The sequence below is a fragment of the Sarcophilus harrisii genome, chromosome 1 (genome assembly GCF_902635505.1).
Source record: "Sarcophilus harrisii chromosome 1, mSarHar1.11, whole genome shotgun sequence".
Lineage (NCBI taxonomy): Eukaryota > Metazoa > Chordata > Mammalia > Dasyuromorphia > Dasyuridae > Sarcophilus > Sarcophilus harrisii.
Window position 1 is genome coordinate 128170228 of NC_045426.1, and position 24870 is coordinate 128195097.

Sequence of the window (24870 nt, forward strand, 5' to 3'; positions counted from 1 at the left end):
ATCTTTGTCATTTTTGTTTTATGCAAATGTTAATCTTTTGGGTTTTGTTTTGTTTTTTAATCTTATAACTGCTAAATAGGTATTCTCAAGGTATGAAAAACATAGGCAGTTGATTTTGGAAGAAATTTTCACTTCACTTGCAAGATTACCAACCAGCAAGAGGAGTCTAAGGAATTTCAGGTAAAATAGAAGTGGTCCATTGTAATGGAACCCTGAAGAGACCATAACTATATGTTATAACTTATCTCTAATTTCAGAGAAAGCAAAACTAGGGTTTAGGATAATAAGGCAGAAAGTTATTGTTTTTGAAGAGAATGAGTTAAGTAAGAAATCGACATCCTTTTCTCTTGTGCATCTTCTTCATTGAGCCTCTTTTCTATGTGTATCATAGTAGTGTAGCAAGACCATCACACACATAACACACATGTAATGTGACTTTACTTGTTCTAAAAGTTTCTTGGGCCCAGAAACCAGAAGGCAAACATAAGAATAATAGGTAGAAAATGAATAGAGAAAGATTTTAACCTTTATATAAAGAAACACTTTCTGACAGTGATTTTCTAAAGTGGAATGGGATGCTGTAGGAAATAAAGTTCTTCTAATTGGAGATCTCTTAACTAAATGCTATGTAGTCATGGTCATGTTAAGATGTTGTAGAGAGGGTTTAGGGTTTTTTGTTGTTTAGTTTTTATTTTTATATAAATAACTTTAATTAGATACCCTCTGAGGTCTTTATCATCTCTTGAGATTCTATATCATCACCTATTTTGGGGGGGGGGGGGCTATTCTAAGTGTTCTGAGAAATAGGAGCTCCCTTCCTATATATTATTTCCAATTTTACCTTTAAAGCTATGGATATTATAGTCCCAATAATGAATGTTACATGGTTCATGTTCATTGTGGAATACACTTTTGAAAAAGTAGACATTTTAAAGTGGAAAATGGAATTTTCTTTAAAACAACAATAACAGCTTAATATTTACGTGATGCTTTACAGTTTATAAAATGCTTTGCAAATATCTTCATGGCAACCCTCACAGATAGGTTGTCCCCATTTTACAGTTGGGGAAAACTGAGGTTAAGCAAGCAGAGGTTAAATGACTATCTGTGGATTACACAACAAGTAAGTCAGAAGTCAGATTTGAATTCAGGCCTTCCTGACATACCTTCTGCTTTATTCTGTATTGAAGTTTTTATTTTATTTTATTTTTTGCTGAGGCAATTGGGGTTAAATGACTTGCCCAGGGTCACACAGCTAGGAAGTGTTAAGTGTCTGAGACTAGTTTGAACTCAGGTTCTCTTGACTTCAGAGCTGGTGCTCTATCCACTGCACCACCAGCTGTTCCTTTCTGTTTTATTCTTGGGGCAAAATTCCTAAGAAATTTTGGTAGCAAAGGAATTAGGGTAGGAGGAATAATAACTTTAAGAAATAAAAGTTGTGCTTTTATACATAGACTTAGAAGGGAATAGTAAGGGCTCTTCTACATATACATTATTGCTTAATCTAAGATAAACTATATTTGACAAGTACAATCTATTTTATGCTTTATCTTATTTTGTAGATCTTTATTGACCGTGACTTTAACAGTGCTATGTATGTAAGTGCTCATTAATTGTTATTTATTAATTGACATAATTAAACAGAGTAGATTGTACAAATCTTTTGTTGGCTATAAAATTTATTTTTATTGCCCCGCTCTATTTTCCATTTATAGAATAGTAAGGTGACTTTTTAGAATAAAATTCTTACTTACCAGTTTAATGTAAAAAAAAAAAAAAAGTTAGTTACAAGTAGGCCAGAATTAGATCAAGAGAAAAGTTTATAATGAAGTAAAATAGAAAAAAAAAAAAGCACTGCATTTGACATCAGAGAACTTAGATTTAATTCCTAGCTTTGCCACTTATTACTTATACAATTTTGGACAAGTCACTTAACCTCTTTAAGTCTCAGTTTCTCTATCTGTAAAATAAGAGGTTTGGATTAAATGTCAGTCAGTAAGTAGCTCAATAATTCTTGACTGAAAAATAAACATTTTTTAAGTGGCTATTATGTGCTAGGCACTGTGCTAAACTTGAGTCAAATCTAATCTCTGCCATTAGATTAGCTCTATAAGCTGAGTCAAATACTTATCCTTTCTGGACCTTAATTTTCTCATCTATAAAATGAAGGCTTAGACTAAATCATATCTAAGATCCCTAACAACTTTGAAATCTGATCTACCAAAGGAAAACAAAGGACAAAAATAAATAAACCTGACAGAATTGTGAAATTGGGCAACTTTATAAGTTTTTCTTCACTTTGTGCTTCATAAGAAGTTTCAGTGGTCCTTCACCATTGTTTCAAGAACAGAATATAAATTTCTTTGGCATCTAAAGCTCTCACAGTTTGATTTCCTTCTATCTTTAAAGGCTGATATACTTTAATTACTCTTTATTACTTTACTTTTTAGCCAAATGGCTTCTTTGCCTATTAAATTACTTGATTGCATTTTTTATCATTGTTATTAATAATTCCATTTCATTCTTTGTTTTGTATTCATTCCCTTCTAACTCTATCTCCTCTACAATTTGAGAAAACAATAGAAACAAAATTTAAGAATATAGTCAAGCAAAACAGATTCTTAACATAGGCATGTCCAAAAAATAATGTGCTTCAGTCTATAATATGAGGCCATCACTAAGAGGCATTTCATCATGAGTTTTCTGTAACTGTATAGTTAATTCCGTTGTGTTCATCAGAGTTCTTAAATCTTTGAAAGTTGTTTGTATTTACAGTATCATTGTTACATAAATTGTTGTCCTTGGTTCTGTTTACTTAACTGTGGATTAATAGAGGTCTTCCCAGGTTTTTCTAAAATCATCCATCTCTTTCAAAATTTCTTAGGCAGTTACATTGTGTCACATATGTATATTGTAACTTGTTCTGCCTTCTTTGGTTGATGGGCACTCCCTCTCTTTCCATTTCTTTGATTGCAAAAAAGGAAAAAAAAAAAAAGCCACCATAAATATTTTGTTATATGAGTGTTTTTCCCGTCTTTGATCCTTTTGAAGATATTTAGACCTAGTGGCTGGACCAAAGAATATGGACAGTTAAATAGCCTTTTGGGCATGGTTCCAAAATATTTGAGCCAGTTGATGGCACCATCAAAACTGGATTAATATTCCTTTACACACTTTTAAATTAGTTCTCTTGATTTTTAACTTTTTTGTCCTCTATGAATTTAAGTTTAATTTAACTTAAATTCTAGGTTTTATTGCAGTATTGATTCATCCTACTCATAAACAGCTAGTATTTCTCCAGTTATTTAGATGTGATTATTTGTGTAAAGAATCCTTTATAATCATAGTCATAGAGGTCCTGGAGGTTGGCTTCCAAATATTTTGTATTATCACTTTTCTTTATGGAATCTTTATTTCTATCTCTACCTGTTAGAATTTGTTGGTAAAATGTGGAAATGAATGCTGATGAATTTTATGGGTTTATTTTATATCATACAGTTACAATAATTATTTCAATTAATTTTCAATTGTCTCTTGAGTTGTCTCTTAATCATCATTTTATCTAGAGGAAAATAGATCATTTTTTCTCTTCTTCTCACGTTTATTCTTTTCATTTTTGTTGCTAGTATTTCTAGCACTATCTTGAATATAATGGTAATAATGAACACTTTGACTTTATCCCTGATGTTATTGGAAAGATTTCTTTCTAACTTTTCTCCATTACAGATGATGCTTATTCTTAGTTTTTGATTTTATCATTTTTTAAGAAAAGTTCTATTTATTCTTAAGTTTTCTACTATTTTTGACAAGAATGGGCATTTTTATCAAAAGCTTTTCTCCATCATTAATAAAACTATATATTTTTTGTTGCTTTGTTATTAATGTGTTAAATTATGTTTATAGTTGTCCTAATATTGAACCAGCCCTACACTCCTAATGTGACTCCAGCCTGTTCTTAGTGATCTTTGTGGTATATTGGTATAGTCTTCTTCCTAATACTTAATTAAAATTTTTTGCATCGATATTCATTAAAAGAGGGTGTTATTGGGATAAATTTTCTCTCTTTTGACTCTTAATTTACTCTTTTTCTTCTCTCTTTTTGGTGTAGGTATCAAGACCATATTTGTGTCACAGAAGGAATTTAATAAGGCCCCTTTTCCTATTTTTTCAAACAGTTTATAAATTATTGGAATTAATTTTTCTTTAAATATTTGATAGAAATAACTTGTCAGTTCATCTGTTATTGGAATTTTTCTTTGGAGATTCATTTATGACAGTTCAATTTCTTTTTCTAAGATAAAGCTATTTAAACATTCCTATTTCCTTTTTCCTGTTATTCCGGGCATTTCATATATTTGTAAATATTTATTCATTTCATTTAGACTGTCAATATTATTGACTTATCATTTGGCGAAAAAATTCCCTATAATTTCATTTTTTAACTACTTGAAAATTCACCTTTTTAATTTTTAGTATTTTTTTTATAATCAAGTTACTGATTTCTCTCTTTTCTTTTCTTTTTTTGTTTTTCAGTACTTCCTGCTTATGTTTATTAATCAAGGGGAAGAAGTTGCTGGTTTTTTTCTTTGTTGTCACTTTTGTAAATCCTACTTTCATTTTTAAAATTTCTGTTTTGGTTTTTAGTTGAGTGAGTTTTTAAAATTGTTGGTTTTCTGTTTTTTACTTGTATGGCAATTCATAGGTCTGCCCTTTGTTTTTTATTAATGAGAGCATTTAGAAAGAGAAATTTTCTTCTTAAGTTCTACTTTAGCTACATCCTAAAAATTTTGGTATAATCATTGTTTCAAAGTCCTTTGTGAAATATTTTTATTGAATTCTAATCAGTAAAAGATGCATATATATTTGTGCTCTGTTTTGTTTTGTGAGATTTTTTGTCCTATCACAATTCGTTTTTGTGAAGATACTATGCACAATTGAAAAAGTTATATTCATTTCTAATCTCATTCAGTATTCTTTTAGAAATTTATCATATTTATGTGTGAGAAACATAAATTAAAATCTTACACTATTTTGACTATTTCTCCACATAAATCATTTTGAAAATGTACATGTGATGTCCTTTGGTGTGTATATGTTTAATATTGATAGAAATTTGTTGTCCATTATAAATATTAGCAAAATGTGGTTTCCCTTTTTGTCTTTTTAAGTTCTATTTTTGCTATTGCTTTGTCTGAGGTTATGATTGCTACCCCCTGTATTTTTTACTTCAGATGAAGCATAATAGATTCTGCTTCAAATCTTTATTTTGACTATATATATCTTAATATTTAAAGTGTTTCTTATAAACATATTGTAAGTTCAAATGAGTGTGAAGTCCAAGTGTTACTGCCTTCCCTTTAATCTGTCCTTGTTATATAGGACATCTCATCCTGTTTTACATCTCATTTATGTGAGTTCATTTTCTCCTCTCCCTTTACCTTTTCTTCCTCAGTGTAGTTCTCCTTTCAACACTTAAGTTCATCTTTTAATATCAAATTATATTTTGATAAGAAATCATACCTAGATTCTCTGTCAAATTAGATTTCTTCTATCTGATGATGATTATGATATAGGTTAGTGGTTGTACTGGTGGTAGACTTCTTCCCATAAAATAATATAAATTGTTTCTAGATCCTTACAAATCTAGATGATTATATTTATTTTATACTTTTTCTTGCCTCCTTGAACTTGTCAGATTTCTACTCAGCTTTTGATCCTTTCTTCAGGAATGCTTGAAATTTCTATTTTTCTTTAAAGGTCCGTTCCCCTCCCCCTCCACCCCCCCAGGATGATACTCAGTTTTGCTTCATAAGTTATTCTTGATTATAAACCTGCATTTTTTGCGTTCTGCAATTTTATATACCAATCTTTCTCTTTTTTAGTGATACCTGCTAAATCTTGTGTAATCCTGCTTGTTTGTCTTTTTTTCTTTTTCTTTCTGTTTTTTTGCCAAATGTTTTCCTTTACCTGGGAGCTCTAGATTTTAGCCATTAATATATTTGGGAGTTTTCATTTTGGAGTTTCTTTCAGGAAGAAACTAATATTTTTTTAAGGTTCTACTTTACTCTCTTGTTATAAGAAATCTGAGCACTTTTAAGATATCTTGAAATAAGATATTTGAGTCTTTTTTTATTTTTTCCTTTTTGGTTATGACTTTAATGTGGACCAATGATTCTTAAATTGTTTTCCTCATCTTTTCTAGGTCACCTGTATTTGCTGTGAGATACCCCATATTTTTCACATTTCACAATTTTTTCAGTTTATTGACTTTTTAACTTGTCCTTCAGGTCTGATAGAGTCATTAGCTTCTGTTTAATAAATTTTAGGGTTTTTTTTTAGGAAGTTACAAAGTTTTTTTGACACTTATTTCTTGCTCCAAGCTTTTGATTCTCTGTATATTTTTTCTTCCATGGCTCTCATTTAATTTTTCAAATAATTATATATATATGTATATGTATGTATGTATATATACATACACACATATACATACTTTTTTTTTTCCCAAGAATTCTAATTGGTTTTGTGTCCAGGCTGCATTTTTCATTGAAGTATGTTCTTTTATATATTTTTGAATCATGAAACCTTCTTCTAAATTTGTGTCTTGAGTTTCCTGTCACCCTTAATATTACTATTAGTTTAGTTTTTATTCATTCTTCCAGCCTTTTCCTCAACTTTGGACTTTTATTTTTGTTCTGGACTCTACATACTTTTGGGATGAATGTCTAATCTGATCATTTGTCTTCTTAGTTCCTTCTGATTTCAATCAATAGAGTTAATAAATGTTCACTAAACATACTAAATAATAATAACACAATAAATATTCACTAAACAAAATCTTCTATGTGCCAAGCATTATGTTAACTATGGAGATGCCAAAAAAAAAAGGGCATAGAGCGTAACTTTTTCTCAAGGAATTCACACTCTAATGGGGAGACAACACATGAAAAGAAATTTTAAAAAATTTCTTTTGTAATTTTTTTTTTATAAAAAACTGTGCAGTCAGTTATTCAGAACCCCAGGTCCTATTGAAATCTTGCAAACAGGATGAGAAAATATCTGACAAGGTGAGAAGTTCTGAACATTTTACATTACAGAATGAGGAGTCGATATACCTCATCTGTTCAATGTATTCCAGACTGGGGAAAAAACCAGATGGGAAATTATTCTTAAATGGTAGAACATCAGAGTGCAATTCCCACAGCTCAAACTGGTTATCTAAAAGGTTTAGTCCTCTCTGAATGACATAATCATGGTTAAAATCTGCTTACTGAATTCTTCAAATTTTTGATCTAGGTTTAGATTCTATCAGTTTGTCCCTGATTAAGAATTTCCAAAGATGACTGTTAGCCACTTTTTGCCTACTGTGTGGGTATGCAGGTTGAGAGCAACTAAACTATAGATTCCCTTTTGGTCTGTTGTCCTGTCCTAGTGCTATTCCATTGCAGTCTTCCATGCTGAGTTAGAGAATACATACAAATCCCCATCCTGCTTCTGGGGTCAGAACCACATGGCTTAAAGAACTTATCCTTGGTCACTCTTCCAGATGGGAGTACAAGGGGTATAGGCAACTATTCTTATGAGACCATTTCTCTCTGACCGGGATCTGTAACCCAAATGCCAAATGACATCTATTCCTGCCCTCTGTGCTAGTTTAGCTTTCTCCTGGGATCTCCTTTTTTGATGCTTCCTACTGAGGCCTTGAGTGATAGAATGCTTTTTGTTTTTTTTGTTTTTTTTTTCCTGGAACACACATACTTAAAATAAAGTTTCCATGCTACTTTTTTTTAAGGGTTCACAGCTAGTGATGTCTTGAACAGAGCTGGGTCTAGAGTAATAAAGACCTGAACTCAAATACAACCTCACACCTTACAAGCTGTGTCACCTTGGGCAAGTCACATACTTCTTTCTGTTTGCTTCATATTTCTTATCTGTAAATTGGAAATAATAATGGCATCTACCTCCCAAGATCGTTGTAACAATAAAATCAAATATGTGTAAATTGCTTAGCATAGTGCCTGACACACAATAAGAACTGTATAAATATTAAGTTTCATCATCATCAGTATCATCATCATTATTATTATTATTATTATTATTTTGTAATGTTGAGCAAATCACTAAACCTTAATTTGCTTTAATTTCTTCTTCTGTAAAAATGGGGATAATAATAGCACCTATCTCACAAAGTTATGGTAATAATCAAATAAGATGACATTTGTAGAAAATACCAGGTACCTGTTATGTACTAACTATATAAAAGCTTACTCCTCTTTTTCCTTCCTTTACCTCTTTTTCTTAAAAAGCAGATTTATATACAATGTTTATTGTAATGCTATTTTTTATAAATATGTTTAATTTCCTTTCCTTGTCTGTGCTAATCTTTTTTTCTCTCATAAGTATTTAGCTGTCTGTCAAATGTAAATATCTCTATTGCACCATAATAATACCTTTTATAGTTTGCTATCAATTCTGCCTTATTTGACTTTAGTTTAAATATCCTGATATCCAATTATTTGAGAAAAATTAGCTGAAATCCAGATTTCTACCTCATATTCCAAACTCCTCAGCATTCTTATACTCAAAATTAATTGAAAGGATCCATGATCTCAGCTATTAGAGTGTTTCCTCCAGCTTTAAAGATCACAATTTACCTGCCCATGCTGTTTAAAATGCTTGTCCATGTCTTCTAACAATTTCACTATCCTTAATGACTTTGTTTATTTCTCCTGACCTCATGAAGTTACCATTGTGATCCTGGCTAATCACCTTTAATCACTTATCTTCAAAGTGTGGCCAGCCTCTTTTCATTTCTTACTATGTTTCCTTGACACCATCTTTCATTCCTCTTCATTTTCAAAGCTCCCCATTGTTTAGATGTTGAAAACGGCACAGTTCATGGTACAACTTTTCATTGACTTCTGTGATGTTTGCTTTTAATTCTTTAGATTTATTATACTCCATTTTTATTCAACAATACTGATAAAACATTTGAAAAGATGGGCCTTTGTTTCCATGGAATGCCTAAGTTCATAAAAGAATTTAACAATTTCCTGAGGGCAATCTAACCCACTATTTTCATCCTTTTAAATTCCAGATTTAACTTGTTCTGTTATTGCCTTTCCATCTAAACATATTGGTGAACAAGCTCTATAATTTTCCATCCAAATATATGTTATAATTAAACCCCCCAAAAAAATTCTTTATCTATTTGATCCTTTTTGGGTTGATGGCAAACTCTTGGAATGGTTACTCTTCCAAAAGACAATATAGCATTCAAAAACATATCACAGTGTCCATAAGGTCATCACAGACAGAAGTATTTGGAGGACTTCATTTTCCACAAAAAAAATTTTTCTATGTGGACTTCTACAGAATCACCTCCATCACAACAGCAAACACCTTTGGCAACCACATATAGTTCCTTGTTTTATGTCTTACTTGGTGTTTTAAGTTTAGAAGTTTGTTAACCAGGATTATTTTTGTTCTCTCTTTCAAAGAATCTTAAATAGTTTTGATGACAGTGATACCTTGTTAGGAAAGAGACTTTAAAACAGCTTTGTTTTGCCAATTCTGCCACATTTTTTCATAAGCAGTAAATGAGACATTGTATTTCCTATGTCTTTCAATCAACCAAGAAATTTATATATATGTATATTTATACATGAATACATACATATGGATTTTATTCCCTCACTGAGTATGCCCACCATTCATCAACATATAATTTTGTTATTGATGTTTTCTTCATCACTTTTTTTTTTTTGCATTAAATAAGTTCCAGTTTTTTTCCCACATTTACCTTTTTTATGAGGATTTTACATGTTGATCCCTTTGTGCTCTTGTGTTTGCATGTCCTCTACCATAGATTTCTATATAGGTGTGATCCAATCTTGTTTTTTTTTTTCTCCATCTTTGTGATCTCAATACCACATCTGCCTTTTATAGAATTTCTAAGATTGCAAAATTAGAGTCTAAATGTGATGATTTTGCCAACTTTGATGATAAAAATAGTTAAAAGTTTCTCCTATTTATTGAACTACTTGCATTTCATCCTTAAATATTCTGGAGATATTTTAAACTTATTTAACTCTCTCCTGCTTCTCTTTGCTTTATAAGAAAATACAAATCATAATTATCATTCTCCATAAGATATTTGTAAATAAGTTTATAATATAAACTGATAAAGTCTTTTGCCACCCTTGATCATGTATGGCCCTCATCAATTCCTGCAGTAACTGTAACAATGAGAAAAAAAGGGGCAGAGAATAATCAACGACAATCACAGAATTTTTTGTCTATAAACTTGATTGTGACTGCCTATTGGGATTTTAAATATATAATCTCCAATTGTATGAACTGAATCATATCAGGTTTTTATGTTCTTACTATATATAATATCAGAAAAAAGAAAGACATTATAAGATGCATCAAAGATCATCCTTGAAGAGATTGATAAAAAATGTTGGCAGGATAGTTTTATTGTACTTCCACAGTTAATTAGAAATATTATTTCATAGGATATCTGATTATCTTATAATATCTCTAATAAATACTTACAACAAAGAACTCTAAAAATAATTACAATTTAGGAACTAAAATTGATTGCTAATAATAAAGAGGTAGAAAAATTCTACAAAAACTTAAGATCTTCCAGATTAAATAAACATACATTTTGTTATTCAGTGGCTAATACAAACATTGAGGAAAGTACGGGTAGCTATAAATATATACAAAAGCCAAATTCAAGAGAAAGGATTGAAAGAGACCAGACATTTGCAAACCTCAGAGAAGTTTTGTATTTTTAATCCATGAGTATTTTATTGGAGAAAAGATGTAGTAGGAGTTGGACATAGCTAGCACTAAATAACTGTACAAAAGGTTTAATAGGTTATTTTTAATAGATAAAAAAAATCTTTTTTTTTGATATTGTGTCTTTGAATCAGCTGCCTATGGAGTCAGATCACTGACTTGTCAGTGGAAAGACCGAAAAAACAAAGATGGAGTTATGATAAGAAAAAGATTTAGAGTACAATTGAAGCAATTCACTCTTGAAGTGTGTGTGTGTGTGTGTGTGTGTGTGTGTAATCTATAATGAGAAGAGGAAATGGACATTAGAGATGACACTGACCACAAGAACAGTAAAATTATACAGAACTTTAAATGCTGCAAATGTGTTGCCATACAAGACTGGAGAGTCCAGAAAGCTCCTTACACAGGGAACAAGATGACTGTACGCCAGAAAATAAATAGATGAAGTACTGAATCTGTCTTATCTATACTATTAATAATTTATTCCTCTTTGAAGTTTAAGCAATGACATCTGATTTTTTACATAATTAAGATTGTAAGAATACTTTTTTGCATTGTAATAGAAAACAAAAAATTAATATCTAGACTTTTAGAGTTAGGTTTTGCTTTTTTTTCCAAAAAAAATTTCTTGCTCCACATGCCTTGAAACATTTCACAGCTCTTCATAGTCACTTTCCAAATGTGAAATAGATAATAATTTGTGATACTTTATGAAAAAGGAATAGGTTTCACTACTTGGTTAGGGTTTGTAAAAAATTTGTTTTTAAAAAATAGAAGGTTTTTTCCCACTCTGAATGCAATAATAAAAGGAAGTAGAGTATTTTTTTAGTATTTTCCAATCTAATAGGTTCTCCTCATCCTTTTTACTCAAACTATGTCTTACTTAGCATTTAAAACTGCAAAAGCTTTATGACTTTTGGATGTTCTCTTTATTCCGTCTTCCTAGGTATTTAATTTATATTTTTATGTCACTACAATTGTCATTTCTGTCAGAAGTATTGCTTTGCATCTCACTTCAAATTCACTTTTAAACAAAAGCTAAACGTACTTTCAGTTGTAACTGTCTTCTGCCCCTGCTAGTGGAAAGGCCTCTCCACAGTCGATACTTAGCAGATGAAAAGACATTATTGAACTGGATTTTAAGGAATGCAATCAGGTTTCGGATTCGTAAATCTGCCACTTGCCTTGTGCAAGTCACTTCCCTTTTCTGAGCCTCAGTTTCATTAGCTTTAAAAACGAAAAAAAATTGAACCAGTTGGTTTCTGAGATCCCTTCAGTTTTAATTTCATGTTTATATGATTGTTATTGATTGACTTTTAAGAATTTATCTTGATAATGTTCATGAGCATGGCATTCCTCTGTAAAACTAGATTAATAATCTGTCACCAAATTATCACCAAATGTTTCTAAAACATAAAAGTATTTTATAGTATAAATTCAAATGATCAGAACATTCTGCATAATTTTGTTTTTATTTCCTGTTCTTAGATTGAATAGTAGTGATATGGATGGCGAGCCTATGTATATTCAGATGGTGACTGCTCTGGTTTTACAACTTATTCAATGTGTAGTACATCTACCATCAGCAGAGAAAGATTCTAATTCAGAAGAGGAATCAAACAAAAAAGTAAGAAAACTTTTAAGTATATTGAATGTTTTTATACCTATACCTCTGCCTAAATTGAATTTTCACCTAATGATGTAAAGCAACTTTTGTAAAATAATTTTCTTGTTGGGGCTCCTTGAAACAAATGTTGGTATTAAATGGAATTTTTCTTGGAATTTAAAGACAATTTTTTTATAAGAATGAATCTCTAAAATTATCCTGGGAATTAGTAGGAATATGATTTGCCCATATCATTTTCAATTTATACACAATTTACAGGAAAAAAAGGTGTGTCATTAAGCAAGTATTTGACTTAGGCAGTCAAAAAACAACAATTACAGTCCAGATGCAAGTCTATTTGACCTCTCTAAGTCCGTGTTCTTATTTGTAAAGTAGTGTGCTAATAGCCCATTTCTGTAATTGCCTTGCTTTACCTTTTATAATGACTTAGTGATACAATATGTGTGAGAGCATATTAAAAGGTGTTCCACCATATTTAACATATGGACTACCTGCTATGTTGGGGAGGGTTGGGAGGAAGGAGGGGAAAATTTGGAACAGAAGGTTTTTCAAGGATCAGTGTTGAAAAATTACCCATCCATATGTTTTGTAAATAAAAAACTATAATAAAAGGGGGAAAAAAAGGTGTTCCACAAATATAGGACATTATTCTAATGCTATTAATGCATGAAACCAGTAATTTTATTAATCAAGCAATATTTCGTATTTAATCTTTGTTCTTTTGAATTCTTTTCTTGGCATCCTGGTTTTAACTTAATTTCAATCAAATCATCCTTGGTCATCTAATGTAGTCTTTTTTTTTCTTTTACTATATATTGTCTAAGTGGTTTTCTAAATATCTTGTATAATTCTTTCTTTGTAATATGGCCACAATCTTCCTTTATCCTGATTATAGGAAAAATAGATTATTAGTTGGTTGTACACTTGTACATTCATTTTGAATTCATTTGCTGAGTTGCTACTTAATAATTTTACATTGATACAAAGAATAAATTAACTTTATTATACTAATATTAAAATTTGTGTAGAAAATGTCAATTTATGTATATTATTGCCTAAATTTTAAAGTATAATTGTTGCCTAAAATTGAATATAAATTTTTTAAAATACATTACTTATTATTTTGCTCTGTTGACTATAAACATTTAATAATAACACACTCCAAGAACAGTGCTCTCTTAGAGGTTATTTTTTCCTATCATGTAAATTAATTTTTCTCATTCTAGGTGGATCAGGATGTTGTCATTACTAATTCTTATGAGACAGCTATGCGAACAGCACAGAATTTCCTCTCCATCTTCCTTAAAAAGTGAGTATAATCATCTATAACCTATTTCAAGGGAACAGGGAGGGAGAGAAGAGAGAAAAAAGAGAATTTAGAACTTAAAAACAATTTTTAACATTCTTATTTTTAAAATTTATGTAATGGAAAAAAATAAAATATTAAATTTTAAAATGGAAAAAAGTAAATGTAATTAAAATCTCATAGCATGTTTATTGATACTTTCAGGATGTTAGTCTATGTTACATTCTCTTGAAAGTTTTCATATCAGTCTTGAAAGTCTATGGAAAAGGATGGAAGGAATAAATGAGCCAAAGTTAAAAAACTTGAAATGCTAGAAAGAGAACGTTTTTCATTTCAATTAATTGACTATAAGCATCATGTGTGCATTGTCGGGAATGAATGCAACAAAAATATTGAGTGAGGACATTTCAAAGAAAGGACACCTTTGAAGTTTGTGATATAGTATTTTAAATTAGCCCATTTAAAGCCATGTTTCAATAAGTGGAACACACATAGACAGACAGACACACACACACACACATGCACATATATGCACACAAATACTTTTTGCTTAAACCTGGATATCTAAGAATCATGTATCATCTCTTTATGATAAATCAATGTTTAAATACATATCCTTTTTTATTATTTGCCTCTAACAGATGTGGGAGTAAGCAAGGGGAAGAAGATTACAGACCACTCTTTGAAAATTTTGTTCAAGATCTTCTTTCTACAGTCAATAAGCCAGAATGGCCAGCTGCTGAATTATTACTTAGTTTGTTAGGGAGACTTTTGGTAAGGATATAGCATTTAAAAGTTATTAGAATACTTCTGGACAGCATACTTTAGATGCATATCTTGTGTAAGTGTAAGAAGATAAATATTCTCTTTTGTTTACAATAACATCCAATTTTATACATAATTTCATTTCATTAGTTTTTTAACATAATTGTATTAGATAAAATAATCCACTGATTGCAGTTTTAGTAAAATTTTTATTTTGTTGGGGTGGGGTTTTTTTTGTTTTGTTTTGTTTTGTTTTTCCTGTTTCATGATTTATGAAAAATGGACAGGAACATCATTTGATTCTGAGTCATTAATTTCTCCTTACTTAAGCTTTTTAAATTTAGAACAGTAATGATAAAATGAAATGTTTTGTTTTGAAATTTCATTTTGAAACATTTCAAGTAGCATTAATTAAGCACCATTTGAAGAATATTATATTAAACTCTTAATAATACAAATAGCAAAGCAAGACAGTCCCTGTTCTCAAGGAGCTCATCTTTTAAGATGAGTAAGCTACATATATAGAGGTTTCGGCTGCAAATCGGATGGAAGGACCTCATCATCTATAGATTGCAACAGTAAAGCAGATAGTAATGGTCAATGGCTTTTCCTTTAATTAAACCATATCAGTTTATGCTATTAAACCACCAGACAGTGCAAGAGCTTTGGTGAAAGAATTTACTTTTGCATGGTCTTTAATAATTATAACTGCTGAGGAGATAAAAGACTGACTAATAAATAACATGTACACAACCATTACTTACTTGAACCATGCTGTGAGGGGAAATCAAATTGGAAGAAGAGTTAGTGGTCGGTGCTTCTGTTCCTAAGGTTTTGAGGATTACCTGCCAGTTGTTAATAGTCAGTAACTGGATAAAGATTAGTGATAAAGATTGCCCTTAAGATAAGTGGACAAGCATAGAAGATAGGACCAGTGGTCTGTGGAGTTCTTGAGCTTAAGATTCTGTAAGGTCTCCTCCAAGATCCAAGTTGAGATGCTAAAAATTGAAAAAAGATTTATGGAAAAGATAGCATCCAAGAAGGTCCTATAGTACTATATCTTAAAATTTCCAATTTTGAAATATTGCATGTGGATGACATGGATGACAGAGTAGTAAATGAAGAACATAGTCTTTATGTCCTTCCTGTTTTGTAATCTCTTAATTTTCCTTTCTTTTTTTTCTAACATTTTCAGATACTATTAAATTAAAAAGTTAGACAAATTCTGATTCTTTTGAAATTTTGGTTCCATTGATAGATAGATTGATGCAAATGTTCCACATTGATCTGCAATAGGGAGGCTTGCCTGAAGTAGTTCCTCATCTCTAAATTGACATTACAGAAAAGATGGCTATCTCTGGGCCAGCCTGAGGGGGGAGGGGGGAAAGGGGTGTTTACTTAATAAATTCAAAAAGGGGAAGGCCTGCCAAAAAATTGTTATATCAGCAGTCATTTTTAAAATCACATTTAGATTTTTGAAATATGAAAAAAAAAAACTTAGAATCTTAGCTGTTAATCTTACTTGAAGCTATTGGTATAGAGGCTACATGGTATAATAGAATATATGTAGCACCTAGAGTCGGAAGTGAGATTCTGACTTCCACTTCCATGCCCCATTAGCTTTCTGACTATGGATATAGCATTTAAAGTTTCTTTGTATTGATACAAATATGCAAAGTGGGGCTAATAGTACCTGTAGTGCCTAAATTGATTGTGAGGATAGAATTAAACAGTTAATATAAAGGTTCTTTGCAAATCTTAAAGCACTATGAATTGAAGAGTATGGTAATATCTTAATCTTTAGTTTTTAATCATTAGAACTCAAATAGGCAGCAAACTATAATAAGATATGGTTAACTCCAGAGCTATTATCTTTCTTCCCACTGCTGCCACTAAACTATGTGACTTCATGAGCAAGTTCCCAAATTTTTCCTTTGAAATAGTTTCCATATTCTTAAAAGTCTTTTTCAGTTCTAACGTTTTAACAATTCCTTTTAGAAATTATATTATCAATAGTTTATTTTTTAAAGATGTTTATTAAATGAAAAACAAATAGTCTTAAACTACAAGTTCTTGCATGTACTCACGAAAGTGTACCCCTCTCACCTAGATTATTGAAACATCCTCCTGTTTGACCTTTCTGCTTCAAGTGTCTCTCTGCTTCAGTCTATCCTATACACTATGGCCATAGTGAATTTCCTTAAGCTTAGAAGTGGCCATGGCACTCTTTTACCAGTAAACTCCTGCTTGTTCCTGTTTTCTCTTAAGATAAAACATACACTTGTCTATTTTGCTCTTAAAGAGAATTTCATATCTGCCTGCATTTCCATCTCCCCCTCTCCACAATTTATGATTCAGCAAAAAGAACCTGCTAGCCAACATTTTTAGATTCTAACAGTTTTAACATTTGTATCTGTAACATGTTGTTACAAAGAAATATGAAGTTTGTAAAATACGTTGATATTGTGCTATTTTGGCCAAAATGTTTGTTTATAAATAAAATAAAATCCTACTTAATTTTGATGTTTAGGTTCATCAGTTCAGCAATAAGTCAACAGAGATGGCTTTAAGAGTGGCATCTCTTGATTATCTTGGAACAGTAGCTGCACGACTGAGAAAAGATGCTGTGACAAGCAAAATGGATCAAGGATCTATTGCCCGAATTTTAAAACAGGTATCACACTATATAAATAAAATTATAGCAAAAAATACTTTTGTTAATAAGTAGAAGTTTGTTATTCTTATAAAAAGCTTTCTTGTAAAGGACTAATTTTAGGAAGTAATTTGAATACCTAATAGTTTTTCAAGGTTACAAAGAGAAAATTAAAACCTATTAATGATTTAAGTTTGAGTGAAAGTTCAATATGCAAACTTTACTTTATACTTGGTCCTAGAACTGATCTAGATACTTAACCATACCTATGGAGCAGCTCATGTGGTAATCCACTTAACATCCAAGAATAGGATTCTAAAGATTTCTCATGTTACCCTCTAAATCATATTAACTGCTTATTTGTATTTAAAGTTGCTGTCCCACCATGGGATATAATGCTTATATACAGTTCTAAAGATAGGTTTTTATCCTTAAGAATTTTACATTTTACCTAGTTCCAAAAAATAGACACTATATTGCAGCATGGAATTCAGAACACAAGTACACATATTATAATATTTGGAGCATCATTCATTGAGCTAGACTGCCAGATTGGAAAGAATGACACAAGGGGAAAGAAAAGAGTTACTTTGTTCTTTGTATTTGGTTGAAAACTGAAATGAGTTTACTGCTTTTCCCAAAAGATGTGTTTTTTAAAAGTTCTTATGCTAAGTACCTGTCTAAAGAATAAATTCTTTGGAAGAAAAGTACTCCAAATAAAGAACAAAGCCTTAAATTAAGAATATTTTAAGTATAGTTTTTCTCATTTCAAATTTGTTTTATTTTTTGTTTTTATTATTGTATTTAAATGGTATCTTATAATCATGATTTAACAGATTAATTCTTTACTGAACTAAATATTTTCTTGTCATGAATTAAAATCTTATAAATACTTTTTCACTATACTGCAGGTTACAGGAGGGGAAGATGAAATTCAGCAATTGCAAAAGGCATTGCTAGATTACTTGGATGAAAATACCGAGACTGATCCTTCATTAGTGGTAGGATTCCATTATGTTTTTTGATTATGTCAAAGTATATTTTGTCAATAGGATCCTTTAGAATAGAAAATTTGTATCTTGAACAAAATGGTTGGAAATCTTTATTTCTGGAAAAAATAAAAGATTACTCCATCTTAAAATATGCTAAAAATTATTTTTAAGAAGATAATAGCTATTTTGCAGGAAGATAGAATATAGTATGAGTACTTAAAACTATTTTACAGCTTAGTGCTATATTTTTAAGGAAGGGGGGGGAAGCCTAAAAAATATGAAAGACATATTTTTTAAACTTTAATTGCTTAATTCCAAATGCTTTATTAGAGCATCCTAAAGTTAATAATCATAAGTATAATTATCTTGATTCTGCATGTCAGTGTTCTTGTTTTGAATATTCAATTATTTTTTCCTATATTTTACCTGAAATAATTATGTGGGGCAGGGTAGAAGAATTCTGGAGTTGAACTTTTTAGTTTTCTAATGCAAAATCTTTGCTGCCTTGTAACTATATGAACTTGAGCAACTTGATATTTCTGGACCTGGGTTTCTTCATATGTAAAATTAAAAAATAACCCTAAATGATTTTTAAGAATCCCTTTTGCTTCAGATTTCTTTGAATCTATCTCATGAAGCTATATACATGAAAAAAGGTCTCTTTTTTTCCTTAATAATCAAACCCTCATCAAAGACCTTTCAGCTAGTCTAGTTTTCTCTGAACCTTCACATTCCCCACACCGAATTTTATGTTACTTTTACATAATTAGATTTGGCTTTTTTTTAAAGTTAACAACAGAATACATTAAAAAATAAATATTTTAAAAGAAAGACATTACTACCTCTATCAGTCTCAAATGTGTATATTTTCTTCGTAGTTTTCTCGTAAGTTTTACATAGCTCAATGGTTTCGGGATACAACTTTGGAGACAGAAAAAGCAATGAAATCACAGAAAGATGAGGATTCATCAGAGGGGACACATCATGCAAAAGAAGTCGAAACAACTGGTCAAATTATGCATCGAGCTGAAAGTCGGAAAAAATTTCTTCGAAGCATTATTAAAACCACACCTTCTCAGTTCAGTACATTAAAGTAAGTTCTGCATTAGAAATATATGTGGGGGGTGTGTGTATACATGTATGTGTACACACACACACACACACACATGAATAATCACACTTTTAGTTTTATTTTCCTTTCTAAAAACTATTTGTGAAAAAAAATTTTGATGACTTTTTACAGAATGAATTCTGATACCGTGGATTATGAAGATGCTTGCTTGATTGTGAGATACTTGGCCTCTATGAGGCCGTTTGCCCAGAGCTTTGATATTTATTTGACACAGGTAATTACAGAAAGTTTTTTTGCAATGAAATGAAGTTCATTTACTAACTCCAGGCCTGTAGTATGCATACATTAATATGCATTCTTGAATATAATTATTTAACAAGCCATGATAAATCACACAGGTGTTTGTCCTTTATTTTTTTGCCATGCCACAGTATCTGAATATGAATTTTACTGATGCATAATGAGGCATTATCAGATAGATTATGGCATTGGGAAGTCATGATATATTTAAAATCTTTGGTTTTACTTTTTAGCAATGTGTTTATTTTGGAAAATCATTTAAAACTTGTGCTGTACTTAAGCCTAAAAGAAAAGGATTAAGAAAGAGATCATATCTAGAAATGTGCATGATTTTATCATTCTTGGAGATCAGTTTAGAGGAATAGTTTTAGAAATTCTAATTTGGGACACTTTGATTTAAAAGACTGTACTCACTATTAGAATTTCAGTTGTGCTGATAACCTTAATAAAATCAGTTTAACAGAGGTATCAGTGGAATTGCATATCCTTCTTGCAATTGAAACATTATTGTAAAAGTTATATTAAGTTGAAGGTTACTAAACCAATAGAAATGTTCAAAGTTATAGAATTCTGTAGTGTTTTTACATGTGCTGCCTTTTGCCTAGTTTAATTAACCCCTCAGGATTACATTATGCTGCTTTACCAAGTTTATTATAATGAAAGGAAAAGATTTTCAATGTTTTTATTTTAGTTTTTGTTAAATTTTTTTACTGTTACCATTTTGCATTCTGTATGTTTTGCCACTTTATAGAATTCATTAGAATTTTTACTCTTTCTTACCAGATACTACGAGTACTTGGTGAAAATGCAATAGCTGTTCGAACAAAAGCCATGAAGTGTTTATCTGAGGTTGTTGCTGTAGATCCCAGCATTTTAGCAAGGGTAAAACAAACAAAACAAAAAAGCAAGAAATGAAAATTGTTTTTTCTCCGTACTTATTAACTTCACCTGTGAACAACATAATTTGCATTTTTCTTTAGTTGGATATGCAGCGAGGTGTCCATGGAAGATTAATGGATAATTCCACTAGTGTCCGTGAGGCAGCAGTAGAATTATTAGGTCGGTTTGTCCTCTGTCGACCTCAGCTTGCTGAACAGTATTATGACATGCTGATTGAAAGAATATTGGTAGGTTTATTTCATGATAAGACTAATTTTCATTATGGTGTCCTATTTATTAAGACAAAAACTTTTTTGTTCAAGACTCCCTGATTCATGTATTTGAAATGAAAAAATTGTTATCCTTAAAACATCTTTAATATAAGAGATATTGCCCAAATATCTAATATTTTTTTTAATGAATTCAAGAATCAGATTCAACCAATAAAAAAAAAAAATTTTTTTTTGTGAAGGATTTAATAAAGTATATCAAGCATGTGGAAAAGTTTTGACTGGTAAGCCTGTTGACAGACTATTCCTGGTGTTGTAAAACTAATATTATACTTAAAAAAAATAAAGTTGGAAGAGCCATTATGCTTATTTCCAGAGGCCCATAACCATCTTGGCCTTAGGGTGAGGAATTCGTTGGCAAAAAACCATCTACTAAGAAAGATTACAATCTGCATAAGTATTAGCTGACAAAATGAAATTTTGGAAGTATGCATTACAATATATATATTTTTTAAGCAATTATCTGAGGAAGGACAGTTTTGTTTTAAGGTGACATGTCTTACTCAAGATTGTCAATTAGGATTTCTACTCATATATAGAAATAAAAGTTTGTTTCTTAATTTTGATACCTTATGAGTTACTCTTTTTTCAAAATTTCATTCATAATTAATGAAAACAGTATTGGAACCCAGAAGTTTCTTCCAATGAGAAAATATAGGGTGGACAAAAATCTCCATGTACAAAAATGGCTAGAATTCGGGATTATATAGTAAGTTCTATATAATAGCATTATCACTCATGCTTATTTATGTAAAATTTAAAAATTCCTTCAATACCTGGTATTTTGGAATATTGATATATACATATAGCTAAATACTTCGTTTCCTAAAAAACTGTAGCTAATGTTTGCTGGTCACCTTACAGCAAACCCAGTAACCCATATTAACCAAGAACATAATGTAGAATTCTAACTTTGAGAAATACTGTTCTGAAAGTTGTAGTTTCTTTTTCTCTGTGACATAGAACAACCCATATGAAGAATTTTCATATTTCCTTGATAGTTGTTGTTTTAAGGAAAATAATCAAATTAGAGAAAATAGTAGTTAATAAATGAAATCCACTGTACAATAGCGAAAAAATAACACTGTATTTAGAGTTACATAACATATAAATTGAAATCCTGACTGCAAAGTCAGGTGTTAAATAAATAACCTTTGAAGTTCCTTTTCTAGTTCTCTTTTAGGAAACTGAAGTTATCTGATGATATCCTTGATATGTTTTGATAATCTGTACCCCTAAACTCAGGGTAGATTATAATCCCATATTGTGAACAACAATGCTGTGCTATATTGCAGTAATTTCTTTCAGCACTTGTAAAAATGAAATAGGAAGATTGTGTCTTAGTCTATAATATACTATTTTAATTTGACATAGAAGTTCCAGTTCAAGCAAAATACCTGAGAATAACCAAGGAAAGCATTTTTTTTTTAGTTATTCCTTTCTAGGAGTGGAAGGGGAAATCAGATTCACTATTTTTGTAGTGCTGTTTGTTAAAAAGAGAGATGTTTATGCCAGTAAAACATTGTAAATCTTTCATCATATGTATAGTGATACATAATTATGTACACCATTTTTGTGGTCATTGGGAATAGTATGATAGATTGAAGTAGTTTCAGTGTCAGTAATACTTCCACTTTTGAAATAATAAATAATAGTTTCTGGCTGTGAGATCAAAGAGTACTTACTGGATCACCTGTTTTTTCATCCATGAAAAATGAGGAAAATTGTGCTTGTTTATAAAGCATGAAAGATCACTACTCAAAATGCATTCAGAAGAGATTTAGCTGGGATAGTACAGAATGAGAGAATAAAGATACATTTTACATTTTTGAGATATAAAAGTATAAAGTCCTATATCCAAAATCATAGTAAATATGAATATGAATTAACCATATATAATAGTTTATAAACACATTCAAATTATTAGTAAATAAAAGGAATCACATGGGGATTAAAAGCAATTCCCTCATTTTTTTTAATGATTATTTGAAGCTTGCTTGTAGAATAGTGTTATCCAGTTCTAATTTTCAGATAATGCTACTTTCAGCTTTTGGATATTGTTGTTTGTCAGTTGTGTCCAATTCTTAATAACCACATTTGGGATTTTTTTGGCAAAGATACTAGAGTGGTTGCCATTTTCTTACCCAGCTCATTTTACAGAAAAGGAAACTAAGGCCATCAGCATTAAGTGACTTGTTCAGGGTTACTCAGCTATTAAGTGTCTGTAGCCAGATTTGAACTCGAGTCTTTTAGATTCCAGGCCTGGCACTCTTATGCACTGTACAACTTAACTCCATCTTGGATATTACTTTTTATTTCAAAAAATTCTAATATATAAATACTTTATTCAAAATATAGAAATATTCAAACTTTGTGATGATGAAAATATCTCCCATGTTTAAGAATTAAAGAAAACAACATTTTTTTCAATAGCAGTTTGACTCTATGTGGGTGTTTATTGCCTTGTTTCATAATCTAATATATCTTGTCACAATTTTTCTGACTCAAAAATGGTATAATTTTCTTTTCCAGGATACTGGTATCAGTGTCAGGAAAAGAGTAATAAAGATTCTGAGAGATATATGTATTGAACAACCAACATTTCCCAAAATCACAGAGATGTGTGTGAAAATGATCCGCAGAGTAAATGATGAAGAGGGCATTAAGGTAGGATGAAAGGTCAAAACTTTTTTTTATAAGTTAAATAGTTGTCACATCTGAATGAATGTACATAATTTATTTGAAAACTTCAAAAGTAAATCATTTTATTTTAACTGTTAATTTTTATAATAACTAACACATATATAGCACTATCATGGCACTTTACAAAGATTTATCTCATTTGTTCTTCACAGCAACCTTGGGAGAAGTAGGGGCTATCATTATCCTCATCTTATAGATTAGAAAGTCAGGCAAATAGGGGTTAAGTCTCTTCATAGTTCCACTGCTAATTAGTATCTAAAGTTTCATTTGAACTCTGGCTGCAGGTACAGTGTGCATGTCTCTCTGTCTCTGTCTCTCTCTCTCTCTACCTCTCTACACACACACACACATACATACACATGCCACCAAATTTTCTCTAGTAATAGTTGGTATTAGCATTTATAATAACAATGTAAAATTTTCAGAGTGCTTTATATGACATTTCTAAACATGTATATATATATATATATATATATATATATATATATCTACATTTTACCTCATTTTTGTTTCATAATGAACCCAAAAAAAAAAAGCACAGATATTCAAATGAGGAAATTAATTATTTACCTTCACTACCTTGGAGAACTCAGATTATTACATTATTCTGAAATTGCTATTTTGAGATGTATAGTGGTAACATTTAGATTTAAAGTGTTCCCTATTTGGTTTTCACTGTTGTTGATCTTTTTTTAATCTCTAAAAAAAGAATTTTGTTTATAAAAATGTTAAAATTAATAAATACCTATAAATGCATATTTTTACAGCTAAAAGATTAGTCATCATAAAGAAGGATCTCTTGTTCATTTACATTTTTTCCCCACTAAGCATAAATTACATTTTCCAAAGTACTGAGTTCATAGTTGTTTATATGTTAACTTTTTCCCATTTGTAGCTTTTTAATTTATGTAAAATTAAAATGAATTATTTTTCTTCATGTTGCATAAAGCTTTTGAGGTTAAGAACACTTAAGAGAATAATTTGAATTGTGAGGCTAATTTGTAGATGTTTCACCCAATATTGAGGGAACTAGATGAACATTATGTTTAATTATTCTTAATTACAAAACATTCCTTAAAAAATGAAAAAGACCTTTCTTGTCAGTTTATGCTTTATCTTTGAATTGACTTGTCTAAAAGACATTCATTTTAACCTCTTTAGAAAGTTATTTGAAGTGATTATTGAAAATATTGACAGGAATACTCAATCTGCAACTGGCTTGCTAGTTGACCTTGGACAAGTCACATTTTTCTTACCAGTGAAATAAGGATTTTTCTAGATAAGAATTTAAATTTCTTAAAGAGAGATTTATTTGATTATTTCATATATTCATAAAGACTTTGAAAAGGAGTTCCTGCCTATATCTTCATTCTATGTAAGTGAACATTCAGTCTTTTTACTCAATTGAAAAATTGTATTGAGGTGGTAAGAGGGGGGGTGTATTAATGGCTTGAAGTTGATAATTAATTATAGT

At 30.4% G+C, this 24870-nt stretch overlaps 1 protein-coding gene across 3 annotated transcripts in view; it reads left to right on the forward strand.

The window, feature by feature from the left end:
- The window catches only part of NIPBL (NIPBL cohesin loading factor), a 250207-nt gene that overhangs the window by 197665 nt on the left and 27672 nt on the right, over window positions 1-24870 (forward strand). For 2 of the 3 annotated variants that reach the window (XM_031964203.1, XM_031964213.1), the window contains exons 20-31: window positions 80-180; window positions 1563-1598; window positions 12298-12436; window positions 13663-13745; window positions 14384-14516; window positions 17038-17181; window positions 18072-18161; window positions 19031-19245; window positions 19396-19498; window positions 20308-20406; window positions 20505-20651; window positions 23226-23360. In XM_031964203.1, the coding sequence (XP_031820063.1) occupies window positions 80-180; window positions 1563-1598; window positions 12298-12436; window positions 13663-13745; window positions 14384-14516; window positions 17038-17181; window positions 18072-18161; window positions 19031-19245; window positions 19396-19498; window positions 20308-20406; window positions 20505-20651; window positions 23226-23360 (1425 nt within the window). The remainder of the gene's footprint in view (window positions 1-79; window positions 181-1562; window positions 1599-12297; window positions 12437-13662; window positions 13746-14383; window positions 14517-17037; window positions 17182-18071; window positions 18162-19030; window positions 19246-19395; window positions 19499-20307; window positions 20407-20504; window positions 20652-23225; window positions 23361-24870) is intronic. The other variant, XM_031964209.1, reaches the window with a different exon arrangement.